General features: G+C 38.5%; 1 protein-coding gene across 1 annotated transcript in view; it reads left to right on the top strand.

Annotated features, from left to right (window-relative positions):
• LOC136863191 (synergin gamma) overlaps window positions 1–16778 on the top strand; it is a 236612-nt gene that overhangs the window by 78327 nt on the left and 141507 nt on the right. The window contains exon 4 of the mRNA XM_067139548.2: window positions 4836–5300. Coding sequence (XP_066995649.2) covers window positions 4836–5300 — 465 coding nt within the window. The remainder of the gene's footprint in view (window positions 1–4835; window positions 5301–16778) is intronic.

The raw sequence follows: 16778 nt of genomic DNA, 5'->3' as shown, positions 1-16778 counted from the left end.
AACAATAATAATAATAATAATAATAATAATAATAATAATAATAATAATAATAATAATAATAATGTCCTGGACCGTCGTCAACATGTGCGGACCGTGCTGGAAACGGGTCCTGGATGGGTAATGACTACGATTGCAGTCCGGCCGCCGGTTTAGTACCGCCAAGGCACCTAAGAGGACACCACGCCGGATCTCCTCAAGGATTTGATCCACATTAAAAATGCTTATAGGAAAGCATGGCTAAGATTTAGGAACCCAACTGACCGGGTGGAATACCTGGACCTAGCCCGGGAAATACGAAATCGATTGCTGGAAAGAAAGATTGAAAAATGGGAGGAACGTTGCTGTAATCTCTCAGTAAACGAGTCAGATCACGAATATCGGCGGGTTGTACATAAAACGATAAGCATTCAATTATAAATTTCAGTATATTACCGTAGCGAAGCACGGGTATCTTGCTAGTTATAACATATGATAACAAATTGAGATGGTTTGGACATGTTACGAGGATGGAGGAGAGAAAGGTACCAAAACAAGTTATATCCTCATTGTAAATAAATAGGATATAACTGAGATATAGTTGTATTCACATGTGTTTGTATCGAATAGGTGGACCAGTAAAACCAAATCATACGCAACTATACAAATGTACTCACTGAAATTGCAATACATTCTAGTTATGGTTGTGTACATTTCCAAGCCTGAAATGTTAGGCATAGTTCAAGCAAGGTGAACTGTCACACGTTTGAGTCCTGTGTTGCAAGATGTCTCATTATACACAAGCTCTATGGGATTGTTTCTTCGTGGTTTCCCATTATCACACTGGACAATTGCTGGGGGCTGTACTTTAATTAAAGCCATGGCCACTACCTTCCCATTCCTAGTCCTTTCCCATCCTTGCATCGCCGAAAACCTTTGATGTGTTAGTGCAACGTTAAACCACTAGGAAAAGAAAAAAAGATTGTTTCCTGGCTTTTGTGTAGCCCCGAGTCTTTAGTGCTCTTGAAGAAACAGATGATGTAATGATGATTGTTGTGACATTCAACTATTTATTTTCCACTTCTGAGTAACAATGTCTCAGTTTTCCATGTTGTTTTCCTTTCCTCCTTGAACTAAATAAAAGGTAAGGGTGTATTCTGCGCGAAGGCAGGTCTGAACCTCCGCAGAGGTGTGCCTGAGCCAGAGTTTATGTACGGTAGGGTGGCCAGTTCCTTTGCGCTCCTCCATTCCCTTACCCCCCACAACAGCGCGTGGCAACCCATCCAAATCTTGACCACACCCAATGTTGCTTAACTTCAGAGATCTCATGGGATCCGGTGTTTCAACACGGCTATGGCCATTTAACTAAATAAACCCCATGTTTTAGGTTCCATAGTGTTACCAACTTGTGCGTTATGTACAATCATCTGTAGGCCTAGTAGTCTACTCTGTAGTTATTAAGAGACAACACCTGAAGTTACTGTCTTGTTAATATTGTTGTTTGTTAGGTAATAAAGTGTAGTTCACTGTGTTTATTATAGTCAACAATAATGTATTGTTCAAGTCCATCATTTTTCAGTGTTGACTTGAGTATATTCCTGTTACCCAATCAAACGATTATAGCACATAAAATGCAGGATAAAACATTATTTTCTTTGCTTTATAATTGCATTCTTTAGTGACCCTAAAAATAATTAGTAACGTAAGGGTTAAGGGGAAAAGCAGCGGAATTATCGGCCCCATGAAGTAGCAGGCAGATTGGGTCAGACTGTGGCTAGGCAGAGGGAAGGTAGTTGTGGAGGGACCACTATAAAATGGATCTCTATTGCTCAACAGGACCATTTTTTAGTTTCTTGTTGCTGTACTTGTAAATACAGTCCAGCTGAAGGATGTTTCCATTTTGAGGGTGGTTTAGGATACTCGATTAAAGGGTACCAAAGTTATCAAATGGCTTGCTTGAGATCCCTACTTGAGCTTGATTTGAAGGGTGTGATCAGAGGTGAAGCATTATGTTGGGCAGTTTTTCGGACAGTGAGGCATATATTCGGAGCAGAATGGATTCCCTGCTATGACGGTTGAGGGAGGTAATAGGTGCCTATGGAGATTGGTTGTCACACTAACTTCGTATTTACAATAGTCCTCTTCAAGACCACTGCTACTGAGCAGGTAGCTGTGCGGCTTGGGTCACGTAGCTATCGGCTTGCATTCGGGAGATAGTGGGTTTGAACCAAACTGTTGGCAGATCTGAAGATGGGTTTCTGTGGTTTCCCATTTTTCCACACCAGACAAATGCTGGGGCTGTACTGTAATTAAGGTCATGGTCATTTCCTTCCTACTCTTGGTCCTTTCCTATCCCATCATTACCACAAGACCTGTCTGTGTCAGTGAGACATAAAGTAAAGAAAGACTACAGCTAGTTTAAATTTGAAACCTCAGGGTGAGTATGGAGATATAAGTACCTGAGAAAGAGGAGCTGTTCTTTGACTGTTGAGGTTCTGTGATATTCCTTTCTGATATGGATGTATGGGTATCTAGAGACACAGTGTGTGTGTCAGGAGACTTGTTGGCTGAATAGTCAGCATACTGGCCTTCGGTTCAGAGGGTCCCGGCTTCGATTCCCGGCCGGGTTGGGGATTTTAACCTTCATTGGTGAATTCCAATGGCTCGGGGGCTGGGTGTTTGTGCTGTCCCCAACATCCCTGTAACTCACACCCCACACATAACACTATTCTCCACCACAATAACACACAGTTACCTACACATGGCAGATGGCACCCACCCTCATTGGAGGGTCTGCCTTACAAGGGCTGCATCCGGCTAGAAATAGCCACATGAAATTACTATAGGAGAACATTGTACTCACAATACAAAACAAAAAAGTACACGTTTCTTTATTTTTAAAGGAGATTCAAAATACAGTACCAACTTTCACGTCTGTAACATCTTCAGTTTTTGAGATATAAGTATCCTCATAAAATGAATGAACCTTCTTTTCCCTTTAGCAACAAAATATAACATATGGTAAAAGTGTTCATTTTAAGTTATTAAATGTGTAGGTATAGTACATGCATTTCTGGGCACTTGTTTGTACAGTAGAGGAATGAATGCAGCATTAAAGAGGATTGTGATGGAATGAATATTTCACTTAATTGTACACACTGCACATACTTCCAGTGGGAGCTCTATAAACACAATGTAAATTGTTGACGTTACCTTAATTTTGTAATAGAAATTAATATTTTCATCTCCAAGGCAACATTTAAACCTAGTTCTTTATTTAATCATATCATGGAGTACATATTTTCTTCAATAATATTGTCTGAATGTGGAACAGAATGTTTTGCAGATTGGACTGCTTTTTAAAATATTGTATTGAATCCTTCTGTACAATATAAATAACACACTGTTCAAAATTTTCTATGTGGACTGTCCAGACCAGTGATTGGCTGTGTCGTCATAGTCGATTTGTGAACAGATAACATTCATAAGAGCTCGGCTTACGGGCTAGCATTGGCGATGTCACTCTTGTACCTGTTACAGAAATTGACATGTGGGAGTTCTGTTTGGTAGATATGTGCACAAGTATAATTTTACTCGTTTATCTAATGACAACCTGAAAGCTCTTTTGAGGTTAAATTGTTTGCAGAAAAATTTCTCCAAGTAATGATAGACTGGTTTTGAGGGGAGAGTGATAAACATTAATTTAGGAAATTATTTTGAAAGAGAGCATGAGCTCTTATGCAGATGTTCTCGAACTTCTAAAAATTGTATCCCCCTCACTCATGACTAAACATTCAGTATAGGCTACCCCCACAATAAGAAATTCCTGAATTATAGGTTTAAAAAAATATGATTACCTGGCTGTTTATTAAGGCAGTTTTAATTGAATAAAACCACTGTTTTAAATACACATAAATAAGATAGTGAAATGAAATAAAATTTGTATAACACATCACAAGAAATTTTAAGTTTGTGTCTGTATCAAGTAATATGCAGTGATAATAAAATAGCACAGCATTCCCTGTATGTATGAAAGTTTTGCAGAACACTGGATATTAGCCTTAGTATCAAAATAAAAATAATAATAAGAAGAAAGTTTGAATAGTTCTAATCTTAATTCTGAAACTCAGAGATAATGTACGAATCATCAAAATTTCAATGGGATTGATGTGCCTGCATGGTGTGATGCAGTTTTCTGATGTTTGGTAGTCCAGGTGAAATTTTCAAGCATAGAACTGGCTTCAAATTTAGCATATTGTGATACTGTATAGTACTTATTTTTTGTTACACCATGCATTAAAACATGCTCTTGCATAGATACGTTGTCGAAAAATGGATCATGAACTTGATGGCATGGTTAGTGATATTGGGATTCCTAAAAATAAACTTCATTTTTTTTCATATTTCTTTCCATTTTTTATTTTTCCTCAAATTTTCTCTTGAAGGTTGCTCACATACCCCACAGTTTGAGAACCACCGGTCTAATGCAATCTTCTGAAAATGTATAAATGTGCATATCTGTTTATCAGTAGAATATTCATTAAATATTCAGTAGAATATTTCTTTTTATTGAGTAGTTCATGCCCATCATAATATCAAAATTGTTTTAAACTGTATAATTAATGTAGTTGGGAATTTTGTTAGAATTTACATTGACCGTACTGAGAAAGATATTAACTGATTGATATCTTCGAAGATCATGCTGTGCATCAACAGTGATAGATAGTGCTGACTCTGTGAAATTATTTTTTCTCTTCAGCTGAAAGATTTGAGTTGACATAACACTGACGTGTAATTCATTTTCTTTCTTGTCCGTATGTCCATTTTGGAATTGTGTAAGATCTTGTTTCTTCTTGCAGGTCCATGGAAGATCTCCTGGAGTTGCTACAACCATGGGCTTTCCTCAGAATTCTTCCACCTATGTTGCTATTCCTATAGCTCCTACTCCACTTAGCAGTACTGATGCAAAACAAGGTTACTCAAAACAACCTGGACAGAATGTAAATGAAAGTCCCAGCAGCAAAGAGTTTGGTGACTTTAAGAGTTTGTCTTCTTCTGTTGGTATAGACAAAAGTCAGTCTCAGATGCCCTCTTGGCTTTCTTCTGGTTCTCCTAGTCTGCCAGCTCTGTACCGTCAAGTATGGGCATTTGCAAGGAGTGATAAAGGCTTTGTTGATACTTCAAAGATATTACCTGTTCTGCTAACAAGTGGCTTACCAACAGATGTATTGGGTTATATCTGGGGTCTAGCCAATCGAAAAGTTGCTGGTCAGTTGACTGAAGAGGAGCTCTATATTGCTATGGCCTTGGTTGCACTTGCACAGGTAAGATTTCAAACAGTATAGTACTAATTTGCTTTGTACATGTGTATTAGCTATTTAATATTTAATATAGAGAGATCCATTCTATGAGGCCTGTTCAAATAATCACTGAATTTCTGAAATACCATGCTAATGCAACATTGCAGTGGGTCTGCTAAGAGGCAGGGTATTGTGGTGTTCTTAGACTTACACTTTGCCACGTGCTGCTCAGATCAGTCAGTCATTGCTCCTCAGCTCTTTGTTTATGAGAGTGCTCTGTGTGTGTTATAATTTTTTAAATATTTTAGTATTATAAGCAGCACATCAACATACAGTTCATGGGAATTAGTGTGAGAGTTTTATGCAATGTTACGAGTGATTCAAGTGCTACAGAGGCAGTCATCTGTCAACAGATGAGGAGTCACATTCATTGAACGTGGATTTAAGCTGTTAACAGATGAGTCACATTCATTGAATGTGAATTTAAGGGGTAAAGCACCAGGATTATCACAGATTTGTGATGTTGCATGTTCTAATTATTATTGAATAGTTCAAGAAGTAGCAGAAGAATGCAACCTTTTTTGTATGATTTATAAAAGCTTGGTTCTAAATTTCTCATATGGGACTTCAGTTAGGAACTTTTGGATAATTGCTGATGGGGAGGAGATCTTCATGAAAATAGCCATTGCTGGTGAAGGAAGATTGGTTTACAAAGAGAGCATTGTAACAAAGATATAATCATGACACTGGAGTTCAAATTATTTGCTGAGACTGAAGCAAGTTTCGTAGGTCAGGTCAAACATGAAGGTGATTTTGACCTTTAGATTTTTTACATCACGAGCATTGTGTATTAAGAAATACAGGAAAGAAAATGACAGCAGAAAAGGGCCTATGTCATGGAGATACAAGTTCTGGATCCTTCATCCTGACCACCCACCACACATTGCTGCTGATTCTTCTTCGTTGTTAAAACAAGACTTTTGTGCTTGCTCTCGTACCCACTTAAAGGTGTCACTGTAGACACTTTTCTATGTCTTTATGAGTAGCTTATTAATTTAATTATTAATTATTAATTTAATAATTATATAGTAGAGCACTGTCCGACTTGGCTGAATGGTCAGCGTACTGGCCTTCGGTTCAGAGGGTCCCGGGTTCAGTTCCCGGCTGGGTGGGGGATTTTAACCTCCATTGGTTAATTCTAATGGCCCGGGGGCTGTGTATTTATGCTGTCCCCAACATCCCTGCAACTCTCACACCACACATAATACTGTCCTCCAAAACAATAACACGCAGTTACCTACACATGGCAGATGCCGCCCACCGGAGGGTCTGCCTTACAAGGGCTGCACCCTGCTAGAAATAGCCACATGAAATTAAAAAGTAGAGCACTAGCCTCCTGAGCTGAATTTGGGAGATTAGTTCCCAGCTCATTCCAGTGGTATTTGACGCCTGCAAGCACGCACCCACAAACACAGTGTGTCTCCAGCTTGCAGTCTCTACCTGGAAAGGGCGATCCTTCCGTAATCTTGATTGACAGGTTCCACCATTACCGTGAAACAATAATATGTAACCATAGGATATAAACTTAATGGTTTTGATCCACTTTGAATTGTGATCCCAATAATACCTAAATTTATTTCACAATGGTCCACTTTTTCAATACTATATTATGCAATGTTTACATTATATTTTAAATCTCGGAATTAGTTTCGGTTTTGGGTGGCCATCATCAGCCTTAATGCATAACTGTACAAACACATCCAATAACTAAAACAAATGTACAAACACACAAAATGACGTTAAAAAGTGTTAAAAACATCTGGGATGAACTATGTGCACAACACGTAAAATATGACAAAATATATGGAACAAGATACAGAAATTCTCAAAATCATGAACAAAGGACCCTGGCTTAACATTATAGAAAGCTCTTTCGTACATATATATATTTTTTGCTATTTGCTTTACATCGCACCGACACAGATAGATCTTATGGCGACGATGGGATAGGAAAGGCCTACGAATGGGAAGGAAGCAGCCGTGGCCTTAATTAAGGTACAGCCCCTGGTGTGAAAATGGGAAACCACGGAATGCCATCTTCAGGACTGCCGACAATGGGGTTCGAACCCACTATCTTCCGGATGCAATCTCACAGCAGCGCGCCCCTAAACGCACGGCCAACTCGCCCGGTGATCAATATTTTAACACAAAGTATAATCTTAATGACATTTTAGAAAAGCCAAATATCCTATTCCACCTTCTAACCCCCATTTTTAGAAACGTCAAACCAAAAAGTCTTAATTCAGTTTTTCAAACTATTCACAGCACCTTTCCTCAGCAGCTATCTGTTTTACCGCATCCTTTGGCCCTGCCTTAATCCCCCTTCCCCTCTCTCCCCTCTTCTTCCCCACTCTTTCCTCTCTCCTTTCCCCACCCTCTCCTTTTGTTTGAATCTCACAATCTGAACTCCGCCCCGTTAGGAAGCGGCGCACAACAGTAGGCCACGCACCACATGCTGCAACAAAAGGTAAATCTCATCTAACCAGTGCCATTTAATTAGCACTCGCTCTCTTTTAGTTAATTAATTTTGACTATCATTTATTGAGGTTAACATCATGGGCACCACATTGAATTGCGAATTTCTACCAGCTGCAATTTAAGAACGTGTCAGTTATTTAATATCATCTTTGTGTGCCGTCCTCGATTCAACCATTATCAATTTCCAACAGAAGAACTTTTCAGCACTAATGGAACATTCTAACATCATGCAACGCATGTAAGAATTTAGGGCCTGATTTTAATTTCGTCATATTTTACGTGTTGTGCACATAGTTCATCCCAGATGTTTTTAACACTTTTTAAGGTTATTTTGTGTGTTTGTACATTTGTTTTATTTATTGGATGTGTTTGTACAGTTTTGCATCATGGCTGATGATGGCCAGCCAAGGCCAAAACTAGTTCCTAGATTGAAAATGTAATGCAAACATTGCATAATATAGTATTGGAAAGGTGGAGCATTGCAACAAAAGTTTAGTTATTATTGTAATAATATGTAACTGAGAGAGGCTTGGAATCAGTCCATATCCGTGATGTTTGAATGTATCCAATAATTAATTTTGTTTTGAATCTTCTCAGTGAACAGTCTTTGGGTAGCAAAACATCAAATTAATTAACCAATGGGAAGAACTGTTTATTTCACCAATTAATATGTGTGTGTGTGAGAGAGAGAGAGAGAGAGAGAGAGCTAAATGGAGACTGAGGTTGAATATGTTGGTATTTTCATATTCCTAGAAAATACGATGCAAGAGAAACCTGGCAAGAAGCTTACAGACTTGCCTCGAAGTTTAAATAATTTAAATAGACCAGCACTCCATGGTCAGTCAGTTATTAAAAATTCCATGGATGGGTAGAGAAAGAGAAGACAGTTAAAGTACTAATTCATAAAAACCTACTGCAAGAAACTAGGAGGCTTGCTGTCACCAATGTGTATAGCAGAACACTGCTAAAACTTTGCATAATAATGATGGTAGTAAGAATTCTAGGTGCGAATGTCTGTTCAACTGCTATCGGTATCTTGCATCATCACAAGTGAGGTTATGTCAGCCAATATTTCTAAAATCTATGCTGGTCTTAGTCCTATGACACAGAGGAATGCATTGGACATGGTACAAAAGAATGTAAGAAGAAGAAGAAGAAGGAGGGGGTGAAGAAAGAACTTGTAAAGCATCAAGGTAAATATGTGAGAGAGTTTTGTGGGTAGAAATCACTAAAGAATTCATTCAGTATAGATCAAATCCCCATGAGAAACCCCGTGAAGAAACAGTTATTGCTGTTATTATTATTATTATTATTATTATTATTTTTTTTTTTTTTTTTTTTTTTTTTGTGGTCGTCAGCCTCTATTACCATGTTTGTTAACAGTTACTCCAAGTGGCCAAGTGAGGTCTACGAAGTCAGAGTTAGGTAGTGATCAAAATAATTTTTTGGTGGTAGTGCTATTACTAAGTTTGGTGCTGTCTTTCCCCCACCACCCAGTCATGGAAGATTCTTCCACTTTGGATCAGATAGTTATGAAGTCAACAATCCAAGCAAAAGTTCGGAAAAGTTTGCTGCAGAATGGTATCTAAAATGAAACAATAATATCTGTATAAGTAATGTATTCTAAGGTCTGCAGTTGTGTCCGAAACAGAGCGGAACAGAATGATTTGATATTGAAGCCAGACTGAAACTGGAAAGTATATTCTTATATTTACTGTTTGTGATGTATGATACCGTAGGTGCAACAAAGGCATCGTATGAAGGTTCAGGAATGAACATTTGTTATATCCTGATTATTTTGTAATTTGGAGAGAGAATGAGAAGAGAATGTGAGAACAGGCTGGTACAGTAAATAGGAAGATTGAAGACTGGTGAATGTAGATCAGTGTGGAATGCAAGATTATGATATGAGGAAAGAAAGAGAGAGAGAGAGAGAGAGAGAGAGAGAGAGAGAGAGAGAGGAGGAGGAGGGGCAAAAGGAGCAATTGAAGTAACATAGATTTTCAAGTGTTTAGGTTGTGAAATAATGGAAAATTCTCTTAAGAACATTTGATTGGAGATTACAGAATCTACTTCGGAACAAGGATAAAACTATGAAGAAGGCTAAGAAGCAACAAAGCAAGTAAGCTTGTAGTTTTATATGACTATTGATGATCTATCATAGTTACAGGTCCTCTTACTTTTTTGTGGAAACTGAAATAAAGGGTCTTTTTTCATAAAAAATTCCCACATACAATGGCTGAAATTTGAATGAACCATGGCCACCCTGGTGACAAGCCAGTGGCATTGTCAGATATGGGCAGCAGAAATGAAATCTCTAAAAAGAAGGTTACAGAAGAATTGGAAAGTTGGAATAAGAAATAAAGACATACAGAAAGAAGATATTGTGTAAAAGTAGTGTGTTAAGAGGCGGCCGTGGTCAGGTCAAGATCCACCTTTTATTTCAAAATATTGCCACTAGTCTCGTTGCTGTCGACAGCTAACTCCACTGATAGTTACATCGCGGGTGCATAGATGTCACTGAGAAAGGCCAAGGCCGAGTGAGCGGTTTCCCTCTCACCCTCCAGCACCACACCGTTGTGTCACCAGGATGTTGTGATACAGTACTTGCACGGAGCAGATGGTGTTGACATTTGTACGGAATGCAAAACATTCCAGGAAATTATTGAGCACGGGTTAGTGCTGAGCAAAACAGTCAACTATGTTATAAAACTGTTGCAAAATAACATACTGTTTCCGATGTTGAAATGAAGTAGTGCATCAACCCCATCCCCGCCTCATGTCTTCCCCTGCACTGGCCAGTCAGTGATGCATAATATAATTCTATCCAATGAAAAAACAAACTGATATAAAAGAAGTTAATTCATTTACGCATTTCATAGTCGTACAGTGATACTTTGGATATACGATAAAGGTTGTAACGCCACAAAGAACGGAATTTTCCAACAACCCTGAGTCAAAAAAAAAAAAAGCCTTACAAAATTTATAACAGTTTTTTTCCTTGGAAACAAACAGTTCTGAAATATGTAAACAATGTAGAAAACGTCCCATTGTATATTTTGTTAAAATTTGGACTCTATCAAATAACGTCTTTTCGGAGACGCAGAGGTGCCGGAATGTTGTCCCGCAAGAGTTCTTTAACATGTCGACATGAGGCTGACATATTTGAGCACCTTCCAATACCACCGCACTGAGCCAGGATCGAACCTGTCAAGGGGTCAGAAGGCCTGCGTTTCATCATTCGAGACGTTGTGAGAGTCTCTTTGTCTTTTACAAAGACGGATTTGAAGTCATGTTTTCGTATAAGTTTTAAATAATAAATGTTACAGCATCTAATGATCCATTAGTTCTGTATTTCATGACTTGAGTGGAGTGTAATTAGAGTAACTACTAAGCTCAAAAAATACCACTTTATTCTCGCTCTCGGTGATGTCAGGCGCATTAGCCAATAGCAGCGCTGCTCTCCGGAATGACCTATCTGACCTGTGAGTTATTCTAGTTACGTTGGAAAACCCCATTTCGAAGAAATACAAGGATTGTGAATGACGGTTTTGTATACCTACCCGTTATGAAACTCTGAAAGGGTGCTGGTGAAGAATGCAACAACTGAGGGGCACTGCAACTACCCTCTGTAGGTGGGGGTTGTAGAATGACACCCACAGTATCCCCTGCCTGTCGTAAGAGGCGACTAAAGCGGGCCCCATGGGCTCTGAACTTGGGAGTCTGGGTTGGCGACCACGGAGCCCTTAGCTGAGTCCTAGCATTATTTCCACTTGTGCCAGGCTTCTCACTTTCATCTATCCTTCTTCTTCAAGTGTCATCTCCTTTCAGAAGGTCGGCTGCCATCATAGAGATTGCTTTGGATGTTGCTCAGTAGTGGAACATTTGAACCAAGTTTTAAAATTATCAATCCAAGGAATGCGCCTTCTTCCTGATCTTCTTTTGCCTTGTATCTTCCCTTGAATAACCAGCTGCAGTAAATGATATTCTCTCATCTATCCTATCCGACCACATTTGGTCATCTCTTGTTCTTTTCCAACCTCGACGGTATTATGTAAGAAGGCCTATGGAGTCTTTCATTTTCACGCCTTTCGTGGCCCTTGTCTTTCTTTGGCCGATACCTTCATATTTTGAAGTGTCGAATCCCTTCCATTTTTTTTTCTCTCCGATTAGTGTTATATAGAGGATGGTTGCCTAGTTGTACTTCCTCTTAAATCAATAATCACCACCACCATCGCACTGCAACTGAAAAACGGCTATATTCTTGTAACTGTTTCATTCAACAACGGTTGTGTTCCCAAAATGGTTGCGTTCTATCTGTCCCAGCTGTAATGGGTATTTCAAACAGTGACACTTGCACGGAGCCTCAAGGAGGGTTGTAATGCAGAAACAGGGGAGGGGAAGGTCCACCCGGTAGATAGATAGCCTTTAGAGTTCTTTGCTGCAGTTGATACTTTGTGACATCTAGTGTTCCATGTTGAAATGGTGATATTTGTTCTGCAGCTATGTAGTTCACCAAGACCACGAAGGGGAAGCCAGAAACTGCAGTGAAACTATAACTGGAATATTACTGGACTACAATAGTAAATCATGTAAATATCCTGATTCAGAATTGAAAGGGAAAAACCTGAAAATGGAATATCACCGGATAATCATGTAAACATGTACATATTTCGAATAAGCTTTTAAGAAAGAACAAAACCTGGCAGACTTACACAAAGTTAACAAATGTATCTATGGGAACGCAAAGAGACTACCTCCCCCTCGTTATGCCTGATAACGGCTCAAAATCTGCTAAATATCTCTTACAACTTATAACATGAATGGATACTTAAAAAAATCCATCCAGATTCACTACCGAACTGTATTGTATGTGTCTTATTAATACTGGAGTATATGAAAATCAAGGCTCCGAGCAAATGTCACCATTCTACTTCTGACTCACCAAGTACTGTTAGGTAAAGTGAAGGGCTCCGTGCAAGTGTTCCAACCCCGTCTCCCGAACATCGCGACTAGAATGTTTGAAGGTAAAGCCTGTATACCCTCAATTGAATGGTCGGAATATTTTGCTTAAGATAAGCTAACATTAAAATACCTTCGGAATGTATAATGGATTGAATTATACCAGGGCCACCCATCTCACTGCTCCACAGAGCCTTGCCCAAGCGCTCTGCTCTCTGCGTGCCTGCATGCCTCGTATCGAGAGCAAGGAAAGCAGTGCAGCGGTGAGTTACCATGCACACTAGTAACAAACGTAGATTTAAACCCATATCCAGAGACGGTTCTAGCCCTGGTGGGGTGGGGGGCGGGGTCCTAAGTTTTAGTGAAATAATTATTTTAAAATTTCTTGATTAATAAAGAAATTGATAATTTACAGATATAATGTATTTGAAATAAACATGATAATGGTTGTGCTAATGTTGCCCATTGTATTTTCATAAACATGGTTACTTTTCTTTTGAATTCTGTTACCAGGACTTTCAATTCCAAACAGCCCCCACCCCTCAGTTTTAAGCATCTAGAACTGCCACTACCCATATTGTAATAGGCTACAACTAAAAGAGGAACAACATATATTTATAGCAATAGTTTCCATTTTTATTCTTATTCTACTAAACCTTAAAATAGTTTTATAAATGTATACACACAGAGATAATACAGAAACATTAGTAGCAACATTACTATTCAGTATGCTGATTCTCAACCATTACTTCATCTCTTTCTGTAACATTACGACATTTAGCCATTCTTTTCGTGGGATTTGTTGTAGCTTATTCAAACTGATGATTCACCTCTGACATACAATTACCAATAAAAATAAGTTAATTGTCTTAGTTTGAATAGTAAGCATTATTGCGTCACTATACCATGCGCTTTAAGCGGAAGACACCTATGGTAGGCCCCTTTCGTTTTAAGTATTTCTGTCTTACAGTAAATGCTCAATTATGTCCACTGTGTTTATTGTAATTTACGCTCAACCACCCCAGCCAAGCAGGTTAACGCTCTTCTTCAGATTTCGTGGCCTGTTCATATGCCACTGTATGGCGATTCTCCTTATATCCATAGAGTTAGTAAAATATATTATTATTATTATTATTTACTAACATGAGGCACCTGTTGAGCAGACCTTCCACCCCCACTCCCCAAACCACGTTAAGTCGGCTGTGAGTGTAGAATTTAAATGTTTTTGGAATGGGAAGAGGGGGGTGTAAGTATGGTATCTTGAGGGGAAAGGGGGTTGCTTATGCAAGACGTGCAGGCTCCTTGATGTTTTTGTGTTGAAATTAAAGGGTACTTAACACAATTTACCTAGAAATGTTGAAAAATGAAATTTATAAGGCAAAAACGTGCATTTTTCTGCTATTTTTGATAATTTGAGAAATTTGTTAACCACCATCTCGGTAACTATTGGGTCAAAAGGTAATTTTGACCAGTGAAATGTGAAGGAAATTTAATGCTTTTCAATTTTATAAATACAAAGGGCACTAGGAAAGTTTTGCAATAAGCAAAAACGGTTGGCTGGACACCCCTGTTATGGTGAGGGATGAAAAGAGGGGTGAAAACCGGTCTAGAAGACAGCAAGGCACGACCTTCACACCAGTTGTTACCAAGCAGTGGGGTTGAAATCAAGATGTCAGTGTGGTCTAAGGGTGAATATCGCGCAATTATCCGCTACAATTTTGCTCGTGGATTAACTGTTGACCAGTGCCTGGAGGAAATGGACTCCTGTGCTGGGGAAAGACTGGCCACATCAGACAACGATTTTCCGCCCGTACAAAGAGTTCCAGGGGGGAAATTTTGGGGTTGAAGACTATCCTCTTTCTGGGCGACTGTCTGAATCAGTGACTGAGGAAAACATTGAAGCTGTGAGGAAAATGTTGCAGCAAGACAGGCAGGTGACATATCAGCAGGTAGAAGAGACCCTCCATATCCCTGCACCAGCTATTCAGTCACTTCTACACGACCATCTCCATGTTAGAAAGTTTTGTTCCCTTTGGGTGCAACATTCACTTTCAGAGGAACAAAGGGCACATCGAGTGAAATGGTGCCGAGAAATGCTAAAACAGTTTGAAAATGGGACTTCGCGTAATGCCAATAGCATTGTTACAGGTGACAAAACTTGGCTTTATTATTTACAATATCCCAACAAAATCCCAGAACAAGGTGTGGCTGTTTCAGGATGAGGGTACTCCTGTGACTGTGCGAAAATCAAGGTCAGTGAAGAAAAGGATGATTGCAGTATTCTTCACTAAATGGGGCATCCTGACTTGGGTTGTGCTAGAAATACAAAGGACAGTTACTGCGAAGTGGTACAGAGAGACTTCTATAATCACAAAGAATGGGTACTGTCCACCTAATCAATACTTTATTATATCTTGTTACTAAGCAGTACCGGTTTCGACCTTCACAGAGGTCATGTTCAGCTGGTCATAAGATCTAAAGTTAACTTAAAATAATTTTAAAAACATTACTAAATCTAATGAAGAATGTCACATGATGTGAGTGATAAGATTAAAATATACAATATATAAAATATACAATGATATGATGTATCTTCTGGTTAAAAACAAGCGTCAAAATTCTATGACATGTATGTGTTACATAAATTTCTAGTGTACTGTTTGTGAGTATTAGATAATGTCGGACGTACTGGCAGAAACTTCTTTATTCGTTACAAAGAACACATCAACGCCTTAAAGCATAATCACTTTTCGGCTATAGCTCAACATAACGAGGATTATAAGCATAATTTTACAAATATTGAGAACGACATGCAGATTTTAAGTATGATCCCCAAGGGCCCTCTGCTCAATATAACGGAAGAATTTTACATTACTATAGATCAATACGCAAACCCAAATTATAACTTGAACGAAATTACAGATAAAGTTAATATCCTCTTTAATACAGTCATCCCGATTTTAAAAAAACACCTACATAAAAATAGTTAAAAAACAGAATCCAATATATATCAAGGAACCTCCCGAAGACACGCCCAGCCATGCTCCACCTCTCCCAATCGCTACCCCTATTGAACCTCCACTTCCCCTCTCTACCAACTGTACCTCACCTTCCCCAATCAATACCCCTCATGCCCCTCCACTTCCCCTCTCCGTTACCGCAAGTACTAGCCCTAGACGTACACGGAGCAGTACACGACGTGCTCCCTAACAGTACACATTCGACCAGTCAACAGGATTATGTAAGTAAACACTTATTCCACACGTTCATTAGACATTCCACTGAGAAAATTCTTATACTTCATTCTTCTCTGTTCTCGCAGATTACTGAATGTCCAACAACAAAACTACAAAGAGGGAGCATCTGCACCTACTCAATATCTTTTAATGAGATTAGTACCAAGAAAATTAATGACACACCATAATACTTTCATGTTCATTATTCAACATTCTTAAACTTAAAAGAAAAACAGCATACGTAGTTGAATATTCTAGAATGCTTGGTACAAACATATCTGTGAATGTACAAAATTAATATAATTCCAAAATGTACCGCAAGAATCATGTGAACATTTTTTTCGTATTTTAATGTATTATTTGATAAATTTTATTGCATCCATATCATAGAATGTTCCAGAATGTTTAGTAGAAACATACCAATGAATGCATAGAACGATTCACCAATATGAACTGAACTTCAAAGTGTACTTCAAGAACGCCATAAACATTTTACTTGTTGAAATTGCATTTCACCAAATTATCTAATACTCACAAACAGTACACTAGAAATTTATGTAACACATACATGTCATAGAATTTTGACGCTTGTTTTTAACCAGAAGATATCTCATATCATTGTATATTTTATATATTGTATATTTTAATCTTATCACTCACATCATGTGACATTCTTCATTAGATTTAGTAATGTTTTTAAAATTATTTTAAGTTAACTTTAGATCTTATGACCAGCTGAAGATGACCTCTGTGAAGGTCGAAACCG

The sequence above is a fragment of the Anabrus simplex genome, chromosome 2 (genome assembly GCF_040414725.1).
Source record: "Anabrus simplex isolate iqAnaSimp1 chromosome 2, ASM4041472v1, whole genome shotgun sequence".
Lineage (NCBI taxonomy): Eukaryota > Metazoa > Arthropoda > Insecta > Orthoptera > Tettigoniidae > Anabrus > Anabrus simplex.
The sequence above is the reverse complement of the archived record's forward strand: the minus strand, read 5'-3'. Positions and strand labels throughout refer to the sequence as shown.